Here is a 23,840-nt window from a genome sequence, read left to right as displayed (position 1 = left end):
TGTCCGCTTTGATGCAGAAACCAAGACGGGAAAGGAAACATATTATGGTTATATACAGGACATATGGGAACTTGACTATCGACGTGGTTTGAAGGTCCCTTTGTTTCGGTGCAAATGGGTCAATATGACACAAGGCGGGGTAACGGAAGACCCGCAGTACGGAATGACAACAGTGGATCTCAACAATCTTGCGTATGCAGACGAACCATTCGTCCTAGCCAATGATGTGGCACAGGTTTTCTATGTGAAGGACATGTCTACCAAGCCAGGAAAAAGAAAAGATAAGGAAGCGAATGCATCGTACGATGAGCCAAAGCGGCACATAGTTCTTTCTGGGAAGAGAAACATCGTGGGAGTGGATGACAAGACAGACAAGTCAGAAGATTATGAAAAGTTTGATGAAATTGCTCCATTCACAGTGAATATTGAACCGAGCATCCCGTTAAATGATGAAGATTTTCCATGGCTACGACGCAAAGGGACACACGCGAAGAAAAAGTTTCACACCCAAAGATCTGGGATGTGATCGGCTTAACTATCATCACTTTCTTCTGTGTTTCACACCCAGGAGGGAATCTCTGTAATAGTTAGGGTAGCTAGTTATGTGTTTTGGCATTTGAAACGCGAAGAAATTTTATGTGCAAGCAAATTCTTTCATGCATTTACTGATTTTTTCAGCTAAATGACCCTGAAGTTGAAAAGCATTTCAAATGAACTCAGAAAAGGATGAAAGTTGGCATGGCATCATAATTTTACCCACATAGCATGTGCAAAAAAGTAGAGAGGGTTACCGCAAAAACTGGATGCACTTCGTGTACAAAATGGACAATCTGTTTCGAAGTATTAGGGTTTCGGACGAAAACTCATCCGTTACAAAAGCATTTCATTTTTTAAATAACTTAAGCATTACCAAATTGAATATAATGATAAAACACACTAATATTAAACATAAGAAAAAAGAATCACTGGAAAAGGTATTTTTAAAGTTAAGTTATTCACAAACTAGTGATTCACACAAAATTCAAATAATTCAAAATTTAAACTATTCAAATTTAAAAACTATTGGCACTAACTGAAAGTTTCTAAAAACTATCAAAAATATTCACAAAGAAACTCTAAATACAGCAAAAAACAACTAAAAATAAATAAAACAAAATAAATAAAGCAGAAAAGAAAAAACTAAATGAAAAAAGCCCACCTACCGGGCCACAGCGGCCTGCATACGACTAGAAATCCATCCTGTTATTGGGCCAGGATGCAGGCCCGCAAGCCCAATAGGCCCCACCGGGCAGAGTAGCAGAGGTAGGCCCAGAAGGCCTGCTTTAGAGAGGAGCTTGAGACAGTAGCGGCGGCGGGGCTTATAAGCAGGTGCGAGCGCCCTTCGGCTAGCGAGGTGGGACTAAACTTCTGCGCCCCTCGCCTGGCAGCGCAACCCCTTTAGTACCGGGTCGTGGCACCAACCGGTACTAAAGGGGGGGCTTTAGTACCGGTTGGAGCCACCAACCGGTACTAAAGGGGGTCGCTTCCCGCCGCTTGGGCTAGCCAAAACAGACCTTTAGTACCGGTTGGTGGCTCCAACCGGTACTAAAGGTGGGTTCTATATATACAACACTTCGAAAAAATTCATTCTCCCCCTCTGTTTCTTCCCGATCGATCGACGCCGCCCCCGTCCTACGCCGCCCCCGTCGCGCGCCGTTGCCGTCGCCGCCCTCATCCCCGTCGCCGCCCCTGTCCCCGTCGCCGCCCCCGTCGCCGTCGCCGCCCTCGTCGCCGTCGCCGCCCTCGTCTCCGTCGCCGCCCCGGGCCCGTCCCCGTCCCCGTCGCGCCGTCCCCGCGTCGCCGCTCCGTCACGCCCCGGGCCGTCGCCTCGCCGTCGCCTCGACCTTGCCCGCACGCACTGTGAGCCCCTCCCCCGGCCCCTCTCCTCCCTCCAATCGATCGTAGCGCACACCGACGCCGGCGCCGGCGCCGACCATAGCGCTATAACACACACTACATGCACACACACACACACACACACACACACTACACACACATGTACACTAGACGCGCACACACACACAATTTTTCTGTTTTTAGCTTTTAGTTTTTTTCTGTTTTTCTGTTTTTCATGCAAAGTTTTAGATGAATTAATTAATTAGATTAGATTAATGTCAAATAGTATGTAGAAATGTTAGTTATAATATATATAATGTCAAATGTTATAGAAATGTTAGTTATATAGAAATGTTAGAAATTTTGAAAATGTTAGTTTTAGCTAGCTAGATGAATTAGATTAATTTCAAATTGTTAGACGATGATCGATGTTTTTTTAGTTTCTTATATTTTTAGTTATAAAATTTAGAATTTGCATATATGAAATCATCACAATCCATCATTTAAAAAATGTTACTTTACTTTTGCGGCATATAGTATTTTGTTGTCGACGGTGCCCGGCCCGCATCCTCGCCGTCGACACGTCCGCGACGACGTCCTGCTTCAGAGGACCCATGTCCGGGACTGGGCTCCGCCGGGCTGGCACTGGGAGGTGCTACCTTCAGGGGCGCGACGCTTGGTGAGGAACCCGGCCCCAGGTCCCGTCGTCGACCCTCATCTCCTTTGGTGGCATTCGCGTGGGCCACTTTCGGTGCGGAGGGAGCCGGCCCCGCCGGAGGTGGTACGTCGCCGTGTCAGGGAGGAGGACGAGCACGTCCATCGCTACATGGCTGCTATGGACGTCAGGTTCTCCAATACTTGGCAGGTTCTTTGGGGAGATCACCGAGCTATGATCCAGTGATGGTTCCTTCTCTTTGGGTGTCCACCGCCCGCATCTCAGGAACCGAGAGTGGCCTAGATTACTCTGTAGTATTCGATCTTTATTAGCTTGCTAGCTAGCTAGCTAGTGATGTATTCAATATTATATCTATATTATTCGAGATGATGTATTGAGATTATATCTATTATTCGAGGCGACGTATTCGAGATTAAATCTATTATTCGAGATGATGTATTCGAGATTATATCTATTATTCGAGACGATGTATTCGAGATTATATCTATTATTCGAGATTATACTAAATTGTTTTATATTTCTTTTGGCATAGTTAAATAAAAGCTATGGCGGACAATACCGACAGAGAGAGAGAACAGACCATGCTCGATATCATACGCGGGCCAGATGATGATCAGAATGAAGAAGATTTTGACGGCTCTGAATTTCTAAACAACACCGGAGAGGGTGATATGATATTCGATCGCGACGACCGAGAAGATGAAGTCATGAACTACGACGAAGAACATGTTGATCCTGAAACAACAAACACCGGCGAGGTATATATATTTATATAAGCACGAATCTGGTGATCATCGCATGTTTTAAATGAGTTGAAGATATATTAACGAATCGATCTTTCTTCTTTCAGCCATCCGGATCGAGCAAATCTTCAGGCAAAAGGACGAAACGAGGCCCGAACAAAAAGTTGAAGGAGGGCGTAAAGTACAATATCGAGGCATTCAAACCTAATGGCGAACCATTAGCGCCTAAGAAGATTGCGGACAAGTTCGTTCGTCAGTGCGGAGTTCTTGTGAAAGACCAACTCCCGATCTCCCTTCAAGAATGGAGAAAGCCAGCAAAGCCACGTCCAGATGTTACTTTTGTCGATGAGAATAAAAAAAAACTGCTTTGGGATACTCTCATGGAACATTTCACCCTACTAGATAATATCACAGAGGCAGATGTGCGGAAAGTCAAGGACGGTGCTTTTAGGAAGATGGCGGTTGCATTCAAGAACCACAAGAGAATGACGTGGGAGAAGTACATCAAGGGAGGAAGGAAGACTCCAGTATTCGAGGGGATACTAGAGAATCAAAGTGCTCATTGGGACGATTTCGTGAAATTCAAGGATTCAGAATTAGCTAAGGAACGGTCGAGAATAAACAAGGCCAATGCCGAAAAAAGGATAAGTTCCATAAGCTGGGGCCAGGTGGCTACGCGATGGCAATGCCTAAGTGGGATAAGTCTGAGAAAGAGATGGAGGATGCAAGTGTCACTCCGGTTACTAAGAGCTGGCCCCCCAGGTGCAGGACTTGGTTCTATGTGCATGGGGGGGGGAGTTGGACCCGAAGACAGGCAATGTTTCGACGAAGGCATGTCTGAACGGAGCCGACGATGCGCTACTTGTTGCAATAGAAGAGGCTCGATCGGGGGTGTTCCAGCCCAACAGAGAGAACGACGAGCTTACGTGTGCCCTGGGAAATCCTGAACACCCGGGAAGAACACGAGGCAAGGGCGCTCTTCCGTGGTATGAGGGGTTTTCGGACTGGAACGCCGACTACAAAACCCGTGCGAGAAAGAAGATTGCGGAGGACAAGAAGAAGAAGATGGAGGAGGAGCAGAGGAAGCGGGACTATGAACGCCTTCAAAGCCTAGAAGCAAGTCAAGCGGAATTGGCAGCTAAATTCCAGCGGGAGCAGGAGCAGATCGATTCACTTAGCCAGCAAAGGGGGTCTCAGCAGCTGCAGCAGCTAGCGGATGATCCAGCATTGGATACCACCGCCCCATCCATGCCGAGAAGCCGCGTGGGTTCCGCCCCGGGCCACGCAGTAGTGCTGGATACATACCCCGTGGATGACATCACGGAGAACACTAACTGCGAGCTACACTTCAAAATGAAGAATATATCCATGAAGGTGGCGGACGCCGTTGCTTTTTCAAATTCCCCCGAGGCAACCTTCCATTGCAACCCGATTCCAGCGGGCTATGCTCATGTCTTGGTTGATGAGGTGGTGGACCCATATTCGGAGCTACAGCTTGACATTCCTGGAGGTGACGACGAGCACACATTGGGAGAGGCCATACATCGTGTCATCTTATGGAGAAAGGATTGCATCATCTTTCGAAGTCCGCCACCGAGTCAGCAAATTCCCGCTCCTCCAAGTCCACCAACGCGTGAGGCCACTCCTCCTCCTTCAAGTCCAGCAAAGTGTCAGGCCACTCCTCCTCCAAGTCCGACACAGCATCAGACGTCCACTCCTCCTCCAAGTCCGGCACAACCTCAGGCCACTGCAAGTCCGGCACAGCTTCAGGCCACTCCTCCTCGTCCAACTCAGCCCCGTCAGCCGTCTCCGCCGCCTCAGCAATCACAGAAGAGACACCCCGCAGCTATGGTGCGTAGCGGTACGAGTCGAGGTCATAGTACAGGAAGTACAGGCGGAGGCAAGCGATATAAATATGGTCCAAACCTCAGTACTCCTCTTCCTGTGAGGGCTTACGACAGGACCGAGGAGCAAACCAATGCCATAGTGCAGGCAGAAGTCGACGCCCATTTTGGACCGAAACCGCCATCGCCGCCAAGGGAGAAAGTGCCTGTGGAATTAGTTGACCACTTCATTCGTATGGCTCAACCACCAGCTCCTAAGCCTGTTGACACAGACTATGAGCGCCACATCAGGAAGTGTAATCGACGACGTCTACAGAAGGAGGCGAGCTCGAGCTCGAGCAAACAACAAGCACCCGTTGAAAAATGCAGGAAAACCGTTGCCCAGCTGGGAAAACAGGCGGCGCAATCGATCCCCCCGCTTGTTGTGCCGCCAACAACACGTGACAGTACACGCGCCCAATATTATTGTGGCCAAACAGTTTACGTTCCCCAGGTGGGCGATGTGGTAATAACCCAGGAGCATATAATGCAGGCTGAAGAACTCAAGATCACTGTTGGACAACTCCTCGAGATCGAGGACATGCCTGCGATTAGAGAGGAGGAAATAAAACGGAAATATGTCCGGGGCCAACCTTTGGTCGAGCCAGAAGATGTCAAGAAGCTCCCAACAAGAATGTATGAATTGCATCAATGGTACATGGACATTACCAAGAGATCCGATCGAGAGTCCCTCATGGTGCAAGTCAAGAAGGATCATTACTACCATGAGAATGCTGTGACCGTTGAGTATTCTGAACTGTTTCAGTTATACAATCAAGACGCACTCGACAAATCTATCGTCAGTTGCTATTGTCTGTAAGTGATTTCTTTCTGTAATTTAAGTCTCAACCTAACTGTAGTGATCCTTTTGATCAATCATTACCTGTAATTATCCTCACTATATTCTTTACTGTGGTATTATGCAGGATGAAGATGTATGAAATGAGAAAAGGTGGACGCTATGGCATTGGGTTCATTGACCCAAACACCGTTAATCAATACACATGGAAAATGAGCAAGTATTATGAAAAGCAGGTAGAGGATAGCATGTTAGAGTTCTTGAAGTGCCTCAAATACAATGAAGATATACTACTTCCTTACAACTTCGAGTGAGTCACACTTTCTTGTACTACAAATTCTCTGTTTTTTCCTACTAGCTAGCTACATGTTTTTGCTTACATATGCCCGCTTAATTAAGACATGCAAACGTGTGTGCATGCAGATTTCACTGGATCTTGTGTATCATTAAAGTTGACGCCGGAACAGTTGAAATACTGGACTCGCTACTCAAAGCAAATAGTGACTACAACATCTTGTATGGGATAGTCAACAGGTAATTTCAATCATTATTAACTATATATCTCGGCCTATTTAGTTCGTCATTTCATGATATAAACTATTTAATAACCCCTTTATTCATTTTCTTTGTCGGCGGGCAGGGCTTGGGCAAGGTTCATCAGCGTCACGGAAGGCGAATGGAAACCACAGCTGAAATGGTTTCGATCCAAGGTAAGTAATTAAGTAGTACTAGCTAGCTAGCTAGCTAGCTGCCATCTCTTTAATTATCATGCTTTGATTAATTATTATCTGATCAAATTAAATTCCATTCTCGTAATAAAGGCCCTGAAGCAGGCGCAGGGGACTAATCTGTGTGCATACTGCGTTTGCGAGAACATTCGCATGATGGCGTCCGAAAGGAACAGATCTCAAAGACAGGATTGGGTACGCTTGTCAGAACACTATTCACAATTTTTACACCATTATCGATATCTAGTCACACAACTAATACACATGCATATTGATCTCCTTCTTAACAGTTCAAAGAGGTGCGGGATAAGCTCCTAAAAACGGAGCGCGTAGAAGCACTTCAAAAGGAAATAGCGGGATTTTTGTTCGACCAGGTCATAAATCCGAAGGGAGAATACTATTACCCGCTACCGCCCCCATCGACCAGGTCATGAACCACTTCCAATTGTCATCGTGCTCCGAAGGCACCTATTAGGCTAATGCCACTGGCTCCGAAGGCAACATGCATATGTAGGAGAAATTGTATATAGCTATACATGTGTGTATGTGTGAATTAATATGGTGGTTTGTGAGACATGATTGATGATATATATATGATTGGTTCTACTAGAAATTCTATTTATATATATGCATAACGTGTACAATGTGTAGTACCGTAAAATACCAGCAAACGAAAAAGAATTAAAATGGAAAACACAAAATTAAATGAAAAGAAATCATAAAACTAAAAACCCCCCAAATATTTTAGGGCTCCCGGCCCCCGGAGCTGGCTCGTGCCACGTGGTTTCCCTTTAGCACCGGTTCGTGCTGAACCGGTACTAAAGCTGGCTCGTGCCACGTGGTTTAGGAACCGGCACTAAAGGGCCTTACGAACCGGTGCTATTGCCCGGTTCTGCACTAGTGTTTGATAAAAGTCTAAGTAGGCTGCAGGTGAGAATGAATATGCATAACCATGTGCTTCAGTCAATTTGTTTTCAATACCTTGCTTCGTTTGATAAGAAATAATTTATTAGTATTAACATTTGGCAATGTCAGAATTGAATGAGTTAAAAAAATATGTTCAGTCTAATTCGTATTGTCTTGCTGATCTTTCCAGGAAGAAAAAGCGTGTCAGCGCATGCTTCTCTCAACAGACATAGCGCTATTTTCACTATTAGTGTTTATACTGGCTTTGCATCATTAGAGATTTTACCTCTCATATAATAACATTGTTAGTTAAAAATTTAAATATTGCAATTAGTCTTACCATTCTTCAAGCAAATCTAGCTGCTAATATCATAGTTAGATCATTTGGCAGTTTTATACCCACCCCCTTAATGATATCTTATTATCTTATGGATTATTTCTCTTGTTGGGAGCGTACCTTTGGCTGAGATTGCATGATTTTACAGATACAAATTACCCATTACAGTTTCTGATAAAGGATTGATCGTTGAAACAGTTTCCCCTGCTGGGACAACTCAAGATCTCATTGGTAAACCACCTTATGTTGTTGTGGTGAGTTGTACGGTCTATGTGGCTCACATCTCACATCCTACTGAAGAACTCAATAGTCGGTCTTCGAATAGGTAAATATGCAATGACATATGGGAGAACTAATAACCTGGCATGTTGACCAGGTTATGAGTTATGTGCTCTGTATGTGTATCAATTAGTGATGGAGACAAAAGGAACTACAAAAGGTTGCTTCTATGGAAATTTGATCAATCCCACATCATGTTTAATTTCTGCGTATAAACGTGGTCCGATATTTCTAGAGACCAATTAGAATGTTTGTTAATAATTTGAATGTGAAGTAGTATAGATCACCTCGGTATCAACTCTTCTTCTGCACAAGCTTGGCTTATGTGAGTGAAGTTGCATGTGTTTTGTTGTTAACATAGCTAGAGCTTATGGTGAGGAGGTTGAGATACTATGCTTCTCTTTATTTATTTATTTATTTATTTATAAACCTGTTCGTACTATAATATTCGCTTCTATCTAATGCATGTTAAATGTGTGTCCTGATAAAACTCCTAACACCAGGAGCTACTATCTTTTATGTTTAATCGGTCATCGGAGACGTTCCTTGTTTGCCCCTAGACAATTGTGTATTTTACTATTTGATAGTATGATATTGGTTTTTTTAATACTTCCAAAAAAAGATTGACACAAGTCACACAAAGGACCATACATAAAGCAAAACATCCCATCAAAATCAATGATATGGTTCATGCCATCAAAATCAATGATATGGTTTTTCTTTCAAAATTAGATTTTTTTTGTTTTTGTTTCCAAGCTAGATTTACATGTGGCAATCACACCGCGGCAACAAGGATGGCCAGACGAATCTACAATCGGGCGCTGCAAAGCGCGCCTGTTCCTCTAGTGCATATGGTGTGCACAAGAAACTGAACCGCCGTGACGTGGCACATCATGTGTAGCTGATTCTAGGACCCACCTGACTGATTGCTCTCAAAGAAATTATAAGGGGGGAAAGTTGGCAAAACTTTCTATAAACAAGTTAATGCAAATGAAAAGATACTTACTGGGTAATTAGAGTAAACAATGCCAAAGTAGGGGTAAAAAGAAATGTAATTTACTCTTTAATTTGTCATGGAAGGGTTACAAAAAATAGCTATACATAGAAATAGGAAATATACCTCACTAAACAATCAGAAAACCTGGTTAGGCAAATGGGATTATAGTTATCCATCACAATGCCAAACAAAGTCTTACAGTGAAGGATCTACGGGCAATAATTTTCACTAGCAAAATATAGATGAAGGAAGATAAAGTTTCGCTAGGAAGATCTCCAACATAGACTAGATTCACCACATAGACAAGAAGATTGTAAGCTGCAATTACACCAGCAAAGGTAAAATGAATGTATCATTGCAACTGGGCAAGGGATACAATTTTGCTAACAAAAGAAAGATCCAGCCTTACATGAAAAGGTCATCAGTCCTTAATTAAGCACCGGATATACTCCTTGTTTCAGGAAAATCCCCAACGCTCCTCGTTTGTCGTCAACATGCCTGCGGATCCTCCCAAACCCCCCTTCGCCCCAGTTTGGTCCCCACGAGTTCTTGAAGCGCCAGTATTTGACGCCATTGGAATCGATGCCATAACCAACAATCAGGACATAGTGTTCCTCGTTGGTCATGCCGCTGACAGGTTCATAATCCACGATGCCTCCTTTGTAGTACCTCATCAGGCCATCGGAACAGTGCAAACTGACAACCACAGGCTGCCTAGCTACCGCTTTCTCTAGAGCATCCTCGGTTGGGTCGACAAATTGAAACCCAGATATCCTTGATGTTGCTGCTATTTTGTTCTGCTTGCAACCCGATATACTCCTCTCACCCTTGTATGGGTAGTGGGGTTCACATGAGAGCCCATTTTCTTGTACATACCTTAAAGCATTCTGTATGAGGCCGCTGTCACACCCTTTGCTCTTTGTGTCACAGTCGATGAGCTCTTGAACAGATAGCGAGATTGACTTGGAGGTCTTCAGGTAATGCATAGCCTCGACTGAGGCTGCAGCAGCCATCGCCCAACAGCAGCCTGCAACAAATGCACGAGTAATAAGTTATCGACGCGTTTGGTTCGCGACTTCTTCGCTGTCTCCCGATTACACCGGCTCACGATTGCGTTACATGCGTTTGTTTGGATTTGGTTGGTTTCAGGTACCGTGTAATCGCAAAACATTCTTCACTAAACTGAAAACACCCGGTACAGCCCGGTATGGAATAACACAGCCACTCTTCCGGATTGGTTTCTTCACCGCGAGGACCAGGCAGTAGCATCGGTGATCTCCCTCCGCCATGAGCAGCACCGCCGGCGACCCCCCTCCCTCTGCCATGAGCAGCAGCGCCACCGTATCAATTCGCTGCCGCCGTGAGCAGCAACGCTGCCGATGTCCCTTCGTCGCCACCGCCATAAGCAGCGCCGCCGATGTCCCTTCGCTGCCACCGCCGTGAGCAGCGCCGCTGATCTTCCTTCACCGTCGTGATCAGTAGCCCTCTATGAGCAGCCGGTGATCTCGTTTCTCATCGCAAGCCATCCCCGCAGCCACCCCTGGGGCATCTTCTACACGGTCGGCCGCCGGCGGCGGCGCCATTGTTTCCCCTTCCCTTTCCTTGTGTGAACCAAACACATCACGTATTCGCTTATCTCTGATCTAATACAGTGTATTCTCATTACAATACTGAATACGTTACCTCTGCTTGAACCAAACGCGTCGTATAACGTGGTTGCGAGTTGTAACGTGAAGGGATCCATGCGCTGGACTGCTGATATATATATATACGGTAGCACTATATGGTAGCTGCATCCCAGAATTAGCTAAGCTGCACGCAATAGGAAATAACTTTGATCCGCTAATGGTAGAACAGTATAGAACACACACTAGCTTGCAGCACAGAATAAGTATGCCCAAGACACTCACCACAATGACGTTGATTCCTCACAACCGGAGAGACCGCACCAGCTTCAACTCAATCAACCTCGGCGACCCAGTCTGCCGAAGAGACGACACAAGTTTTAACCCAGTCAGCTTCAGAGACGTCGGCACCGGAAGGGACATCCCAGTCAATCTCTGATGGAGGTAGGTCCCTTTTCATAATCTTATCATACCAAAGTCCAATCTCTGACAGGATGGGACTCTTGTTCATAATCTTATCGTACCAAAGTCCATTGTATAACCGGGGGAGTTTCTTGTTGGTGTACCAAAGTCCAACACCAACTCCGGCTATTGCCATGGCATGCGGTTTGAGGTACCTGCGAAAAAGGCCATAGCGGTGGCCAGCAGTAGCAACTGCAGCATTCGCCTGCTGAGACTGCAATTTGATGAACAAAAATTTCATCCAACACACGCAGGCTTATATATTTTTTTTTTCGAAAAAGGGGAATTCCCCGGCCTCTGCATCAGAAAGATGCATACGACCATCTTATTAAAAAAAAAACGCAGTGCCAACATGGTTCCAAGTTCTCCAAAAGTAATGAGAAAAAAGGAAAAAAGCTCACACAGAGCCAAAGAAGGCTAGAAACACCCACTAGCCATGAACAGACGCCACAACCGGCTGGCTAAAACTAGATAGGTAAACTACATGCCTATCCTATTACATGACCGCCATCCAAACCGGTTGAAGATATCCCGAGCTACCATCTTCCATCGGAAAGACCCAGTAACCAAATCCTCCTTGGCCTCCGTCTGGGTGAGTAGCGACCAGGAACGGATCAGAGCCGTAGTGCGGAATAAAACCTGCAAAAAATGTATACATGATATTCTGTTAAAAACCAAATCATTTCTGCAAGTCCAGATAGTCCACAGCAAAGCACAAACTCCAACCCGAATGTGTCTCGCTAAGTCAGGCTCAATCCCATTAAGCCATGTCCCAAGTAACGCGTTAACAGAATTCGGTGGGTTGATATTAAAAGCAATATGGACCGTCTGCCAAAGTACTTTGGCCAACGGGCAATCAAAAAAGAGATGTTTGATAGTCTCATCCCGATCACAGAAACTACACCTAGTAGGTCCTTTCCAATTACGCTTTATCAAGTTGTCCTTTGTTAAAATAACTTGTTTATGGACAAACTACATAAACACTTTTATTTTCAAAGGAACTTTGACAGCCCAAACATGCTTAGAGGTAGGAATGGAGTTCGAATTAATAACATCAATGTACATTGATTTAACAGTGAATGCTCCAGACCTAGTCAATTTCCAGCGTAATTCATCGGGTTGTTGAGATAGTTGGACCTCCATCAGTCTCCTAACTAAACGGAGTCATTCTTCCCAACGATTGCCCGCTAGCGTCCGTCGGAACTGAATATTAAGGGGGATAGATTGAAATACCGAGGCGACGAACACTTCACGTCGTTGAACAATACGGTACAAAGACGGATATTGGATGGCCAAAGGTGTTTCGCCGAGCCAAGTATCCTCCCAGAAACGTGTACTAGAGCCGTTTCCAATAGCAAACCTCATCCTATTAAAGAAAGCTTGTTTGACTTTCATCAAACCTTTCCAGAAGGGTGAATCAGTCGGCCTGACTGTAACCTGGGACAAAGTTTTTGTCTGGAGGTACTTGGCACGAAGGACTTGAGCCCACATGGCATCATTCTCCGTTGAGAGCTTCCACAGCCACTTGCTAAGAAGGCATCTATTCTTAATTTCTAGATTCTCAATACCGAGACCCCCTTGGTCTTTCGGTCTACAGATGATATCCCATTTAGCAAGCCGATATTTTCGTTTAAGCTCATCACCCTGCCAAAAGAAACGCGATCGATAGAAGTCCAGTCTCTTCCTAACACCAACTGGGACCTCAAAGAACGATAGGAGAAACATAGGCATGCTCGTGAGCACCGAATTAATCAGGATTAATCGGCCTCCGTATGACATGAGCTTACCCTTCCAACAACTCAGTTTCTTCTCAAATCGGTCCTCGATGCACTTCCACTCTTTGTTTGTCAGCCTACGATGGTGGATTGGAAGCCCCAGGTAAGAGAAGGGCAACTCTCCCAACTCGCACCCAAACAATTGCCTATAAGCCTCCTGTTCGTCTTTAGCTCTACCAAAACAGAACAGCTCGCTCTTATGAAAGTTAATCTTTAACCCGGTCAATTGTTCAAATAGGCATAACACAAGCTTCATATTTCTCGCCTTGGCCAAGTCATGCTCCATAAAGATAATTGTATCATCTGCGTACTGAAGGATGGATACACCTCCATCAACGAGATGAGGTATCAATCCACCTACTTGACCATTTTCCTTAGCCCTTCCAATCAAAATTGCTAACATATCCACCACAATGTTAAATAGGATAGGGGACATCGGATCTCCTTGTCTTAGGCCTTTATGTGTCTGGAAGTAATGACCTATGTCATCATTAACTTTAATTCCCGCACTACCTTTTTGCGTAAATGATTCAACCTGTCGGCGCCAGGCTTCATCAAAACCTTTCATACGCAATGACTGTTGGAGGAACGACCATTTGATTTTATCGTACGCTTTCTCGAAATCCACCTTAAAAATTACTCCATCTAATTTTTTGGAATGGATTTCATGGAGCGTTTCATGCAGGACAACCACCCCTTCAAGGATGTTTCTGTCCGGCATGAAAGCAGTTTGGGACTGTTGCACCACAGAATGCGCAATCTGTGTGAGCCTATTAGTCCCTACCTTGGTGAAAATTTTGAAACTAACATTGAGGAGGCATATCGGCCTGAATTGCTCAATTCTCACAGCATCCGTTTTCTTAGGAAGCAATGTGATAGCTCCAAAATTCAAGTGAAATAACTGAAGCTGTCCAGAGAACAAGTCATGGAACATAGGTAGCAAATCCCCCTTAATAATGTGCCAGCACTTTTTATAGAACTCGGCCGGGAATCCATCCGGACCTGGAGCCTTATTGTTTTTCATCTGTGCAATAACATCAAACACCTCCTTCTCTGAGAACGGGGCAACCAGAATATCATTTTCGGCAGCCGTTAGCTGAGGCACATCCTCAGTCCTAGACTCATCGAGGGACACACAATTATCCTCCGGGGGTCCAAATAACTGCTTGTAATACTCGGTAATATACGTTTTTAGGTTGTCTTGTCCTAAAATAGTGCCCTCATCTTGTTCAAGCTGAAAGATGCGCTTCTTTCTGTGCTTCCCATTAGCTATCAAATGGAAGAATTGAGTATTTGCGTCCCCTTGGACCACTTTGCGCACTTTAGGACGCAAAGCCCACTTCAATTCTTCTTCGCGGAGCAGTTCTTTCAACCTCTTTTCCGCCTCATTTTTAACCTGAAGCTCAGCAGGCAGTAATAATAATGGATTCGGCCTTTATGTCCAGGGCCTGTATAAGAGAAAGGAGTCTATCCTTTTCAATCTTATACACACCACTGAGGTGCTTAGCCCATCCCCGTAAGAAACTTCTCAAATGCCTAATCTTATTCTGCCAACGCTCGATCGCAGTCGCGCCTCCTGCACCTCTAGCCCATTCCCTGGCAATCAAATCCAAGAACCCCTCGCTTTCGAACCATGAAATCTCGAAAGAAAAGGTGTTCTTGTTACCCACGTGGTTCGGCTCCCCTGAGTCCATGAACAAGGGTGTGTGATCGGATATTCCCCTCGAGAGAGCTTGCACCGTAACCAGAGGAAACTTTTGTTCCCACTCCACGCTTGCAAGAACTTGATCAAGTTTTTCATAAGTCGGATTTGGCAGAGCGTTAGCCCAGGTAAACTTTCTACCAGAAAGCTCAATCTCCCTCAGATCCAAGCTTTCAATAATGGTATTGAACATAAACGACCATCTGCCGTCAAAGTTATCATTGTTCTTCTCCTCTTTCCTTCTGATGATGTTGAAATCACCTCCAACTAAAATTGGAAGTTATTCTGACCCACAGATTCGAACAAGGTCCGCCAGAAACTCCGGTTTAAGCTCGGGCTGTGCGGCACCATAAACCGCCACCAAAGCCCAGTTAAAACCATCTATCTTGGACCTGACTCGAAACTTTACCGCAAAGTCACCCATCACTACACTTCGGACTTCAAGCGAATCGCATCTCACACCGAGTAAGATACCACCCGATCTACCTCGCGGAGGGAGGCAATGCCAATCAAAATCAATACCACCCATAAGGGAAGAAAGAAACTGGGGCGCAAAGTTTTCTCTACCAGTCTCCGATAGAGCGATAAAATCTAACTTCTGCTCTAAAGCTGCCTCAGCAAGGAACCTTCTTTTAGACAAGTCCTTCAGACCTCTACTATTCCAAAAAATTCCTCTCATATTTCATCATGGAATTTTTTAGTAATTCGAATCCTAGCACTCCTACGAACCGCGGAATCAGGATAGATCTTCCGTTTCCACTTACGTGTTGGTTTACTAGGCTCTGCCTCTCGGTCCTCATAACCGGGTGGACTTAAATTATCAGCGTCAATCTCGATGGGTACATCATCATCCTCAACCATCTAATTTGGAGGTGCTAGATCCGCACACAGATTATCTAGCACTCTAACCCCTAACGCATCAATCTCATCATCATTCATCGGTTTAACTGCTGCAAGATTACGAATAGTCTCTAAGACACGTTCCGTCTCTAAATCTAACAGATCATTGACCGAATTATTGATCTCACTATCCGTGGCACCTAGTGAAACTCCTAACTGGTTTGCATTATTTATAATCTCCTCATTAGAAAAATGCAATAAAGAGTTAGAAACGTTGACGGACATACCAGAAGATGATGCAGCCTCGTGAAGCTTGGCCGCCCTCATAGCGCACCGCTGCTGCATATCATCCACCTCCGGGAGCTCGGGGATGCGAGCGCTCGTCCGTCTCCCCGTCGAGACAGGGTCCGGGATCCCGCCAAAAGCAACAACCTCCTTCCTAGTAAAACCTGGCGCTGAATCCCTCAAAGGGTCAACCGAGGTTACCAGAGGAGGCGGCTGCGTGCTCCCAAGCCCCACAGATGGGTGCCCCACGCCGGGGTCCTCTGCCACCGGTGCGAACGGGGAGGGGATGACAGGGGGCGCCTGCCCACGCCCTCCTCCCGCCCCATCCGCCGGTGCAGACGGAAGAACTATCAGCGAAGGAGAGGCGGTCCTCTAGACCGCCGGGGAAGAAGGATGAGCCAGGGCCTCCTGCCCTAGCCCCTCCCCCAACGCAGAAAATGGCGCAGGAGTCGCCGCCACCACCGGAGTAGCAGGAGCCGAGGCCACCTGCCTCGGGCTCCCTCCCCCAGCGCTGGCCGACCCCAACGTGACCGACGTCACCGGCGTCGGGATATGGAGGGGAGACATCAAGGCCTCCTGCCCCGACCCCCTCCCCCCCACACCAGCTCACAGGTAGCCATCCGCACCGGAGTCTCGACCACAAGAGAAGGAAGGGAGAGAGAAGCGACCTCCGGCTCCCCCACCCCATCTCCATCCAGAGTCCTAACCGATGAGGCCCTCACCAAGCGACCAGAACCGCCAGCCCCCTCAAACTCCAATAGAGGAAGCGTGCGCTCAAACAAATCATCGGAGTCAACCCGGTCACTCCAAAGCCTAGGCGGCACTGATGCTGGCTCAAAAGACCCGAACCGCAACGAGGTCATAGGCACCGATGGCGATGCTGCCGGCTCAACCCCGGTCCCATCCCCGTGCAACTGAGCATCTGGGCGAGAGGCATTAGACCCCTCTCGTGCGGACTCATCAGGCTGCGCCCCATTGGCGCCCGCATCGCCATCACCCTCATGCATATCAACATCATTCCCATTAACCGCATCTGCAAACAGATCAGTGTCCTCAAACTCAACATCGAGCGGGAACACCTCGCCCCTATAGGTCCACTTGACCACATCAGGCACGAACTCAATATCCAGAACACTGACTAAAAGCCGGGCCACCCCATGAGCCCGAGTAAAAGCCATATCAACTCTCTCCGTCTTCCCAACCAACGTGCCCAAACTGGCCACCACTCGAACATCCTGCAAAGGCTTAGACGGGGCCCCTACAAACCGCAACCAGACCTGCATAAGCGGCTTTCCCTTAGGCTCCACCTTCTTCCACTCGTGGAACTCCAGAATGCACGAAGTGCCAGGGACTCGACACAAACCAAAGCTCAACAACCGCTGCAGGTCATCCACCGTGGGGAAGTCGACCTTATAGATCTTATCCTCGAGAACCACCAGCTCCCACCGAAAGTCCCCCGGAGCCAGCTCCTGAAGCCTCCGCACGATCTGAGCCTCAGTGACCTCTCCTTGGGTAGCTTTGACAACCCCGGTAGTCAGGCTCGGGGTCTCCTCCGGAATCTCTCGCGCAGCCCGTGATTCAAAAAACATGAGCTCGGCACAGTAAACTCCATACACAGTCAGCGACGGAGCCTGGTCACGCAAAAACGGGCACTCCCCCGAGGCATGAGCCGGCTTGCCACACGTGTCACACAGCTCGGCCACACACTCAGCAATGAAGTGGCCCTTCTCCCCACAATGGTAGCAAAGCATCTTCTCCTTCTTGCGCGCATACTTGGACACCCTCTCAGCATCGGGCCTGTCGGTATCCTCAACCACCTTCCCAGCCTCAGGAACCTCGACACTGCCCAAGGCATTCACCACCTCCATCGCCTGGGGAGGAAGCTCAGTAGAAGCATGGTCGGGCTCCACTGCAGACGCCGCAGGATCAACTGTCCTAGGCGGAGGCGGTCGGCGATATCTCCCACGGCCCCCACCCCGGCCACCACGATGGCCACGATAGCCTCCTCTCTGGCGGTGGTCCGGGCCTGAGGCCCCCTCGACAAAACCGCCTGAAGGGCCAAGAAACGGTCTCTCCGCAGACCCGTCACTCTGCCAGGCAAATCCACGACCTCCACCCGTAGAGGAGGAACCTCGATGCTGTCCGTCACCATATGCATCATACCCGTCATCCCCCCACTGGCCTCGTGGCGTATCATTGGGCTCTCCGCTGCTGGAATTATGTCTCGTCTGCGTCGGACCCGCGCGATTCTGAGCCAGCCTTGCGACGTAGTGGGGCGGAGGAGCAGTACGAGCCGGACCGCCCGAAGGTGTCTGCTTCACCCCATGGGCAGTACCGCCGCGGGCCACCTGAGCCGCTGCAGCCACGGCCGGCGCCGGCGGCCGAAGGCCAGCACGACCCGCTGCTGACTGAGCAGCGGGCGCCCCACCCGATGCAGGCGGCCTCAGCCTGCCCCGCCCTGCAACAGGGGGCAGTTGCCCCGGTGGCCGGACACCCGGGTAGCCAGCGCCTCGGCCCGGATTAGCCGGCGCAACTCCACCACCCGCCGGTGGCCTCTGACCGGGCGGCGCCGGGGCTCCTCGCCCAGCACCCGCCACCGGCGGCGGGGCCGCCCCACCCCTACCTGCTGCATTGGTTTTCATGGCAGGCGGCGGCGCTGCCCCACAACCAGCCATCTCACTGAGCGGCCGGACGCTCCTTGCCCGACCGGCTGCAGAGGCAAGAGGGCGGATGCGCTTTGCACGGCCGAGACCAGAAGATCGGAACCCAGCTGTCCCTTGCCTGCGAACCCTAGCGCGCGGCTGGGACGAAACCAGAGCAGCACGATCGATGGAATCGCATGCACGATCGAGAAAAATGCTCGTGGAAACCGGACCTGCCTGGGCCTCATACCCAGCAGTCTCGGGCCCAACAGACAATGTTGATGCTTCAGGCAAAACCGGCCCACAGAAGCCCAACAAGTGTTTCAAACGCTCCTGACGCGCCGTCGCGATCTGGATCGCCGGGATCGCCGGCATGGCTGCCGCATTCCCCTCCGGCGCCGATCGAGACACTGGCCGACGCGCCTTCTTCCTTCTAGTAATCGTAGTCCAAGAATCCGGACGGATCAGATCGAAAATTGTTAAGTTCGGGAGACTAACCTTAGGCAAGGGGCCCTTCCATGGTCGGATCGCCGTCGCCGCCGTTCTCCGGCTCGTAGGAGGGTCAGAAGACACCGGCGGCCGGTTCGCATCGATCGCCGCGGGCGCCTCCCGAGTCGCCTCAGTCCCCATCATCTGAGGCGAGATGACATGCGAAGTTGATGCCGGCTTCGCCGGGCACTCCTCCTTCACTTCGGGCTCGTCCACGAGCGTCACCTCATCGTCCTCTTCAGCCAATACCCAAAAGCGCCCCCCGAACCGCTGCTTCGAGGGCTTTGGATCCTCCGTGAGATCGATCAAGTCAACGTGATCAAGAATCTCCGGTTCCTCCTACACACGCGAATGAACTGTAACATCAAAAACATCAATGAGCAACCGCGTACCTTCGTTGATCTTTTCATCGGCTTTGAGGTACACCCCTCCGAGGATGTCACCATCCAGATCGCGCACCACCGTCCACCTCGACGGGTAGTACGAGTAGAGAACTCCCTCCGCACTACGGCCGCCATCCCGGACATCCTGGAAGAAGATTTTCCATTTGGTCGGATGGAGGAACCCCCCGATTTCCGCCGCAGTCTGCGGATCCGGCGATCCGCCGGCCTCTGGTGACCTCCCCGACAGCGGCGACTCCTCTCGAGCAGGCCGCGGCGGCGCCGATCGCCCCGCCGGTGGCGGATCAGGAGGGGGCGGAAGGGGCCGAAGGATTGTCGCCCCGTCGCCCATCGCCCAGTCCCTGTCACAGCCCCTCATGTTGCAGGCTTATATATATATAGAGAGAGAGAGCAAATTAAACGAGAGGGCGTATGTACGTGTAGGTATCTTAGCATGCTAGCTCCGACCGGCCTCGACAGAGATCGAGCAGCCGTGGCCTGGCCGCAGAACCGCCGCAGCAGGGTCCTCGCCGCGACTCCGAACGCCGGACGAAACATGCCTGCCTTGCCTGCACCTCCCTCGACCATGGATCCAATAAATATTGGGAATAGGAGAAGGGCCAGCGGAATTAGAAGTGGAATTTGAGCCGGAGTAATCATGCACTCACCTGAACCGGAATCCTACTTGTACACGAACACGATCCGCTGTGGGGTAATTGAAGTCGCGAGATTGCAGCCTCTATGTTTTCTCTCCGGCGCGCGCTCCGACGACACGCCTCCGATCACCGACACAGATGCATCCGGCCGCCGCGGTGCCTAGGGTTTCATCTCGTCTCGTCTTCCCGGACCGCGCCGTGGCGCGATCCCACTGCTTTTCTTGCTCCACGCCTTATGAATTGCGAGGGACGGACCCACACTGCCCAAAGCTCGTGGTGGCCAGAGAGTGGCCCTCCATGCCCGCTGCCGCCGGACGGCCGGAGTGCAGCCTCACCGGCAAGCTCTCACGTCTGAATCGTGGATCGGGGCAAAACCGCAAAAGGTCTCCTCACTTCATTGGACATCCACACATCGCGCCTTTTGACCGGCTCCAAGAGCATCTACAACCTAACCTAGCAAAATTCAGTCCTCAGACTTCACTCCTCAAAATCCATACTAGATCATGCAACACACAAAAGGTACGCAAATACATGCTACGTAGACCTAGCCTGCTCGTCTTCGGAGATGTAAACGGCTTCTGTGCTGGTATTGTGGACGGACCAGCCACCTGACGGATGGCCGCCTCCTCGGCAGACTCCATGTCCGCAAAGATTGCGACCACATTTGTCCGTCGGTCGTGGATGTAGCGGCGATTTGCCTTCACCTCCGCCTCCGAGCGGAGGAAGTCCAGGATTGCCTGCTGCTCGGCCGCCTCCTCTACTTTGGCAACCTCAAACTCGGCAAGCACATCGGCCATGCCGAATCTGGCTCGGGCAATTGGAAGCACCGGTTTCGCCTCGCCCTCCTCCTCCACCCCCGCATCTGGCACCTCCTCCTCCATCACCGCGGCCAATGCCTGCTCCTCCTCCTCATGCTTCGAAGAGTCCGAAGGCAGGCACTACGTGCCCGAATCTCCTCTGAGAGCTACAGCCGGTGCTCCGGAATGAGCATAATGTAGGTGGTTATCCGCTGTCGGGCCATAGCTATGAATGGCGAGCTGCAAGCAGATGGGTGGGTGGTGCCACGAAGGAGAGCGAAAACGGGATGCGGTTAGGGTTGAGGGTAGACGTCCGGCTTAAATAGCCGAACTTGGCCCCTCGGGTGCACTACAAGGAAAAAGCCTAGTAGTAGCGCGGATTAAACAGCTAGTAGTAGCACGGGTGCCCGCGCTACTACTACGGCGCTACAACTAATTTGTAGTAGTAGCGCATGTGCACCCGCGCTACTATTACGCCTGTTAGTAGTAGCGTGTGTGCTACCCGCGCTACCATTATTAATTTCAAAAACAAAAGATATTCTTGATCCCGTGCGTGCTAGCTGTCAATGGCAGCAATGGTTCGATTCAGCGCCGGCAGGGGTCGCCGGAGGTGCGGAAGGGCGGCGGGAGACCCGATCCAGCGACGGCTGCTGCACAGGGCCCAGATCCATGGCCGAGCAAGGCGGCGGCATAGGGCTCCTCTTCGCATCCAAGGCGGTGAGCTCCTGGTCGTCCATGACGACGACCTGCACATGCAAGAACATGGGAGGGTGAGTCAATCCAGAGGGAGAGAGAGAGAGAGAGAGAGAGAAAAGAAAACGAGGGAGAGAGGAAGGAGATGGAGGTAGCAGCGGGGATGGTCGCCGGTGGTGAGGTGCTCCGTCGTGGTGGCATAGAGACGAGGGGAGACGAGCGAGCTCCTGGACGCCAGTGACGCGGGGAGGTGAACTCGTTGGGTACCATGGAGGAGGAGGTGTGCTTGGGCAGGAGCACCATATAGGAGAGCCTATGGAGAGATGGGGAAGAGTGAGGGAGAGAGAAAGGATTCGGCCGAGGATATGGGGACTTCACCTACCTCGTACTTAGTAATAGCGAGGGGTATAAAACCATGTTACTACTATAAACTTAGTACTAGCGCGGGTTTATACCCCTCGCTACTACTATGGCATGTATCGGGGGCCACAGTAGAGACCGCTTAGTAGTAGCGAGGGTTAAAAACCCACGCTACTACTATCAATTTAGTAGTAGTGAGGGGTAAAAACCCGCGCTACTAGTAAGTGGCAGTAGCGAGGGGTATAAACCCGCGCTATTAGTGAGCGTCTGCCTATAAGCTTTTCCCTAATAGTGGTGGCGTGCTGGAGTGGCGCCACGTGGCTTCATGAATGCGTCCTCACTGTCCTCATTGAAATCTGAGTAGACGCCCGTCGGACCCATGGTTTCAGCGTGTTTCCGCATGTGTCCCTGTAGTCAGTTCAACATGATGGACACACCCAGGCCTCTTCATATCAATCTTAGATATGAGCTGGATATTAGGGGTGCCGATTAGCCGGACGTATGGGGCTGGTATGAAGAGCCACAAGGCCATGTGTGTCATGTCGGGGTCATCATGTCTGAATTTCCTATATGACACGTTCTTCGTCGAATTGTTCCTTGTTCGCAAAGGGAGCAACGAACATGGGCCGACCCAGTTAGCGTTTGTATTGACGAGCGAGCATCCCGGTTTGGGGAGCCTTCCGAAAGGTTAATCAATTTTTCTTAATGGTTTCCTTTTTGGTTTCTTTTTCTTCTTATTTTCTAAGTTCAAAAAATAAAAAAATCACATTTTTTAAAAATGTTAGCAAATTTCAAAAGATATTTTAATTTTCAAAAAATGTTCCCAAATTTGGGGAAAATGTTTAGGTTTTCAAAAAATGTTCGGAACTTTTAAAAATCTTCCATATTTCAAAAATATTCGCAAATTTGAAAAATGTTCATATTTTTCAGAAAATGTTCGCAAGTTTGAATAAATTCTATTTTTTCAAATAAAAAATAAAATTGTTTTTAAAAAAATGTTCACAAATTTTAAAAGATGTTCGTGTCTTCAAGAGACATTCAAACTTTAAATAAATGCTACCGCTATCCGTGTGTTCACTACAGGTGCCCGATCCTGTGTTACTAGTACAATTTGCAATGTAGTATCATGTGGGCCTAGCAGGTCGTATGTGTTCTAAGAGGGTTGTAAACAAGCCCGTCTCCGAAAATGTAGCTTATTTCTCCAAGGCGGGTTTAGAAAAAGGCCCATCCCAGTAAAATATAGAAATAAGTATAGTTTTCATTGTTGCAAAAAAAGAAGTATTTTTTCACCCCTAAATCCATACTAAAGTCTCCATAATCCCCTGAGGTTGATTTTGGTATGATTTACACCCTCAAAGTGTCAATACCGGTTCAATCAAGCCCTGGACGGTTTAGTGTCACATCAAGAGTGGTTTTGCTTCTGGTTTTCGTTTACTTGGCGCTGATGTGGCACATGATCACTTATTTCCCAGCCGACACTTTCATTTCATAAATTCCCCAAACCCACACTCGAACCCTAAATTCCCTGTCGACGCTCACTCGCTCGATCTAACACCCGAATCTTGGATCCAAGCCTCATGCTCGAATTGAGACATCACTCGAATTAGCTGCACTACATGGCGTCATCTGCGAGCTTCTCGGCTAGCTCCTCCGCAGGATGCAGGTCCTATTCCAGTTGTAAGGCGGCAGCGGCGCACTCGCCGGTGCCATATCGAGATGGTCTATTGTTGTGTGGATTTTCTCCGAGTGCTTGTTGGTTGTGAACCACCAACATGTGTGGACTTCCTCTGAATGCCTGTTGTTGGTTTTTTCTTTGAGCTTGGCTTGGACCTTGGCTCGGAAAGCTTTAAATCTGGCATTAGTTGATTACTGAGAACTGCAGTTTGAGAATTTTCAGTCCTTTTCCTTGCA

General features: G+C 48.8%; 1 protein-coding gene and 1 pseudogene across 1 annotated transcript; both read right to left on the bottom strand.

The window, feature by feature from the left end:
- Window positions 1-9,651: 9,651 nt before the first annotated feature.
- On the bottom strand, window positions 9,652-10,250 carry LOC147987405 (senescence-specific cysteine protease SAG12 pseudogene; annotated as a pseudogene).
- Window positions 10,251-15,648: 5,398 nt separating this feature from the next.
- Window positions 15,649-20,960, bottom strand: LOC147987404 (uncharacterized). The gene is made up of 3 exons (XM_087542368.1): window positions 20,688-20,960; window positions 16,635-19,382; window positions 15,649-16,284 (listed from the first exon to the last, which is right to left on the bottom strand). The coding sequence occupies exons 1-3, from the start codon at window positions 20,958-20,960 to the stop codon at window positions 15,649-15,651; spliced, it is 3,657 nt and encodes a 1,218-aa protein (XP_087398494.1).
- Between the last annotated feature and the right edge of the window lie 2,880 nt (window positions 20,961-23,840).

Source organism: Triticum urartu, chromosome 2A (genome assembly GCF_056163025.1).
Source record: "Triticum urartu cultivar PI428250 chromosome 2A, HENAU_Tu73, whole genome shotgun sequence".
Taxonomy (NCBI): Eukaryota; Viridiplantae; Streptophyta; class Magnoliopsida; order Poales; family Poaceae; genus Triticum; species Triticum urartu.
This window is presented reverse-complemented; position numbering and strand designations above follow the sequence as displayed.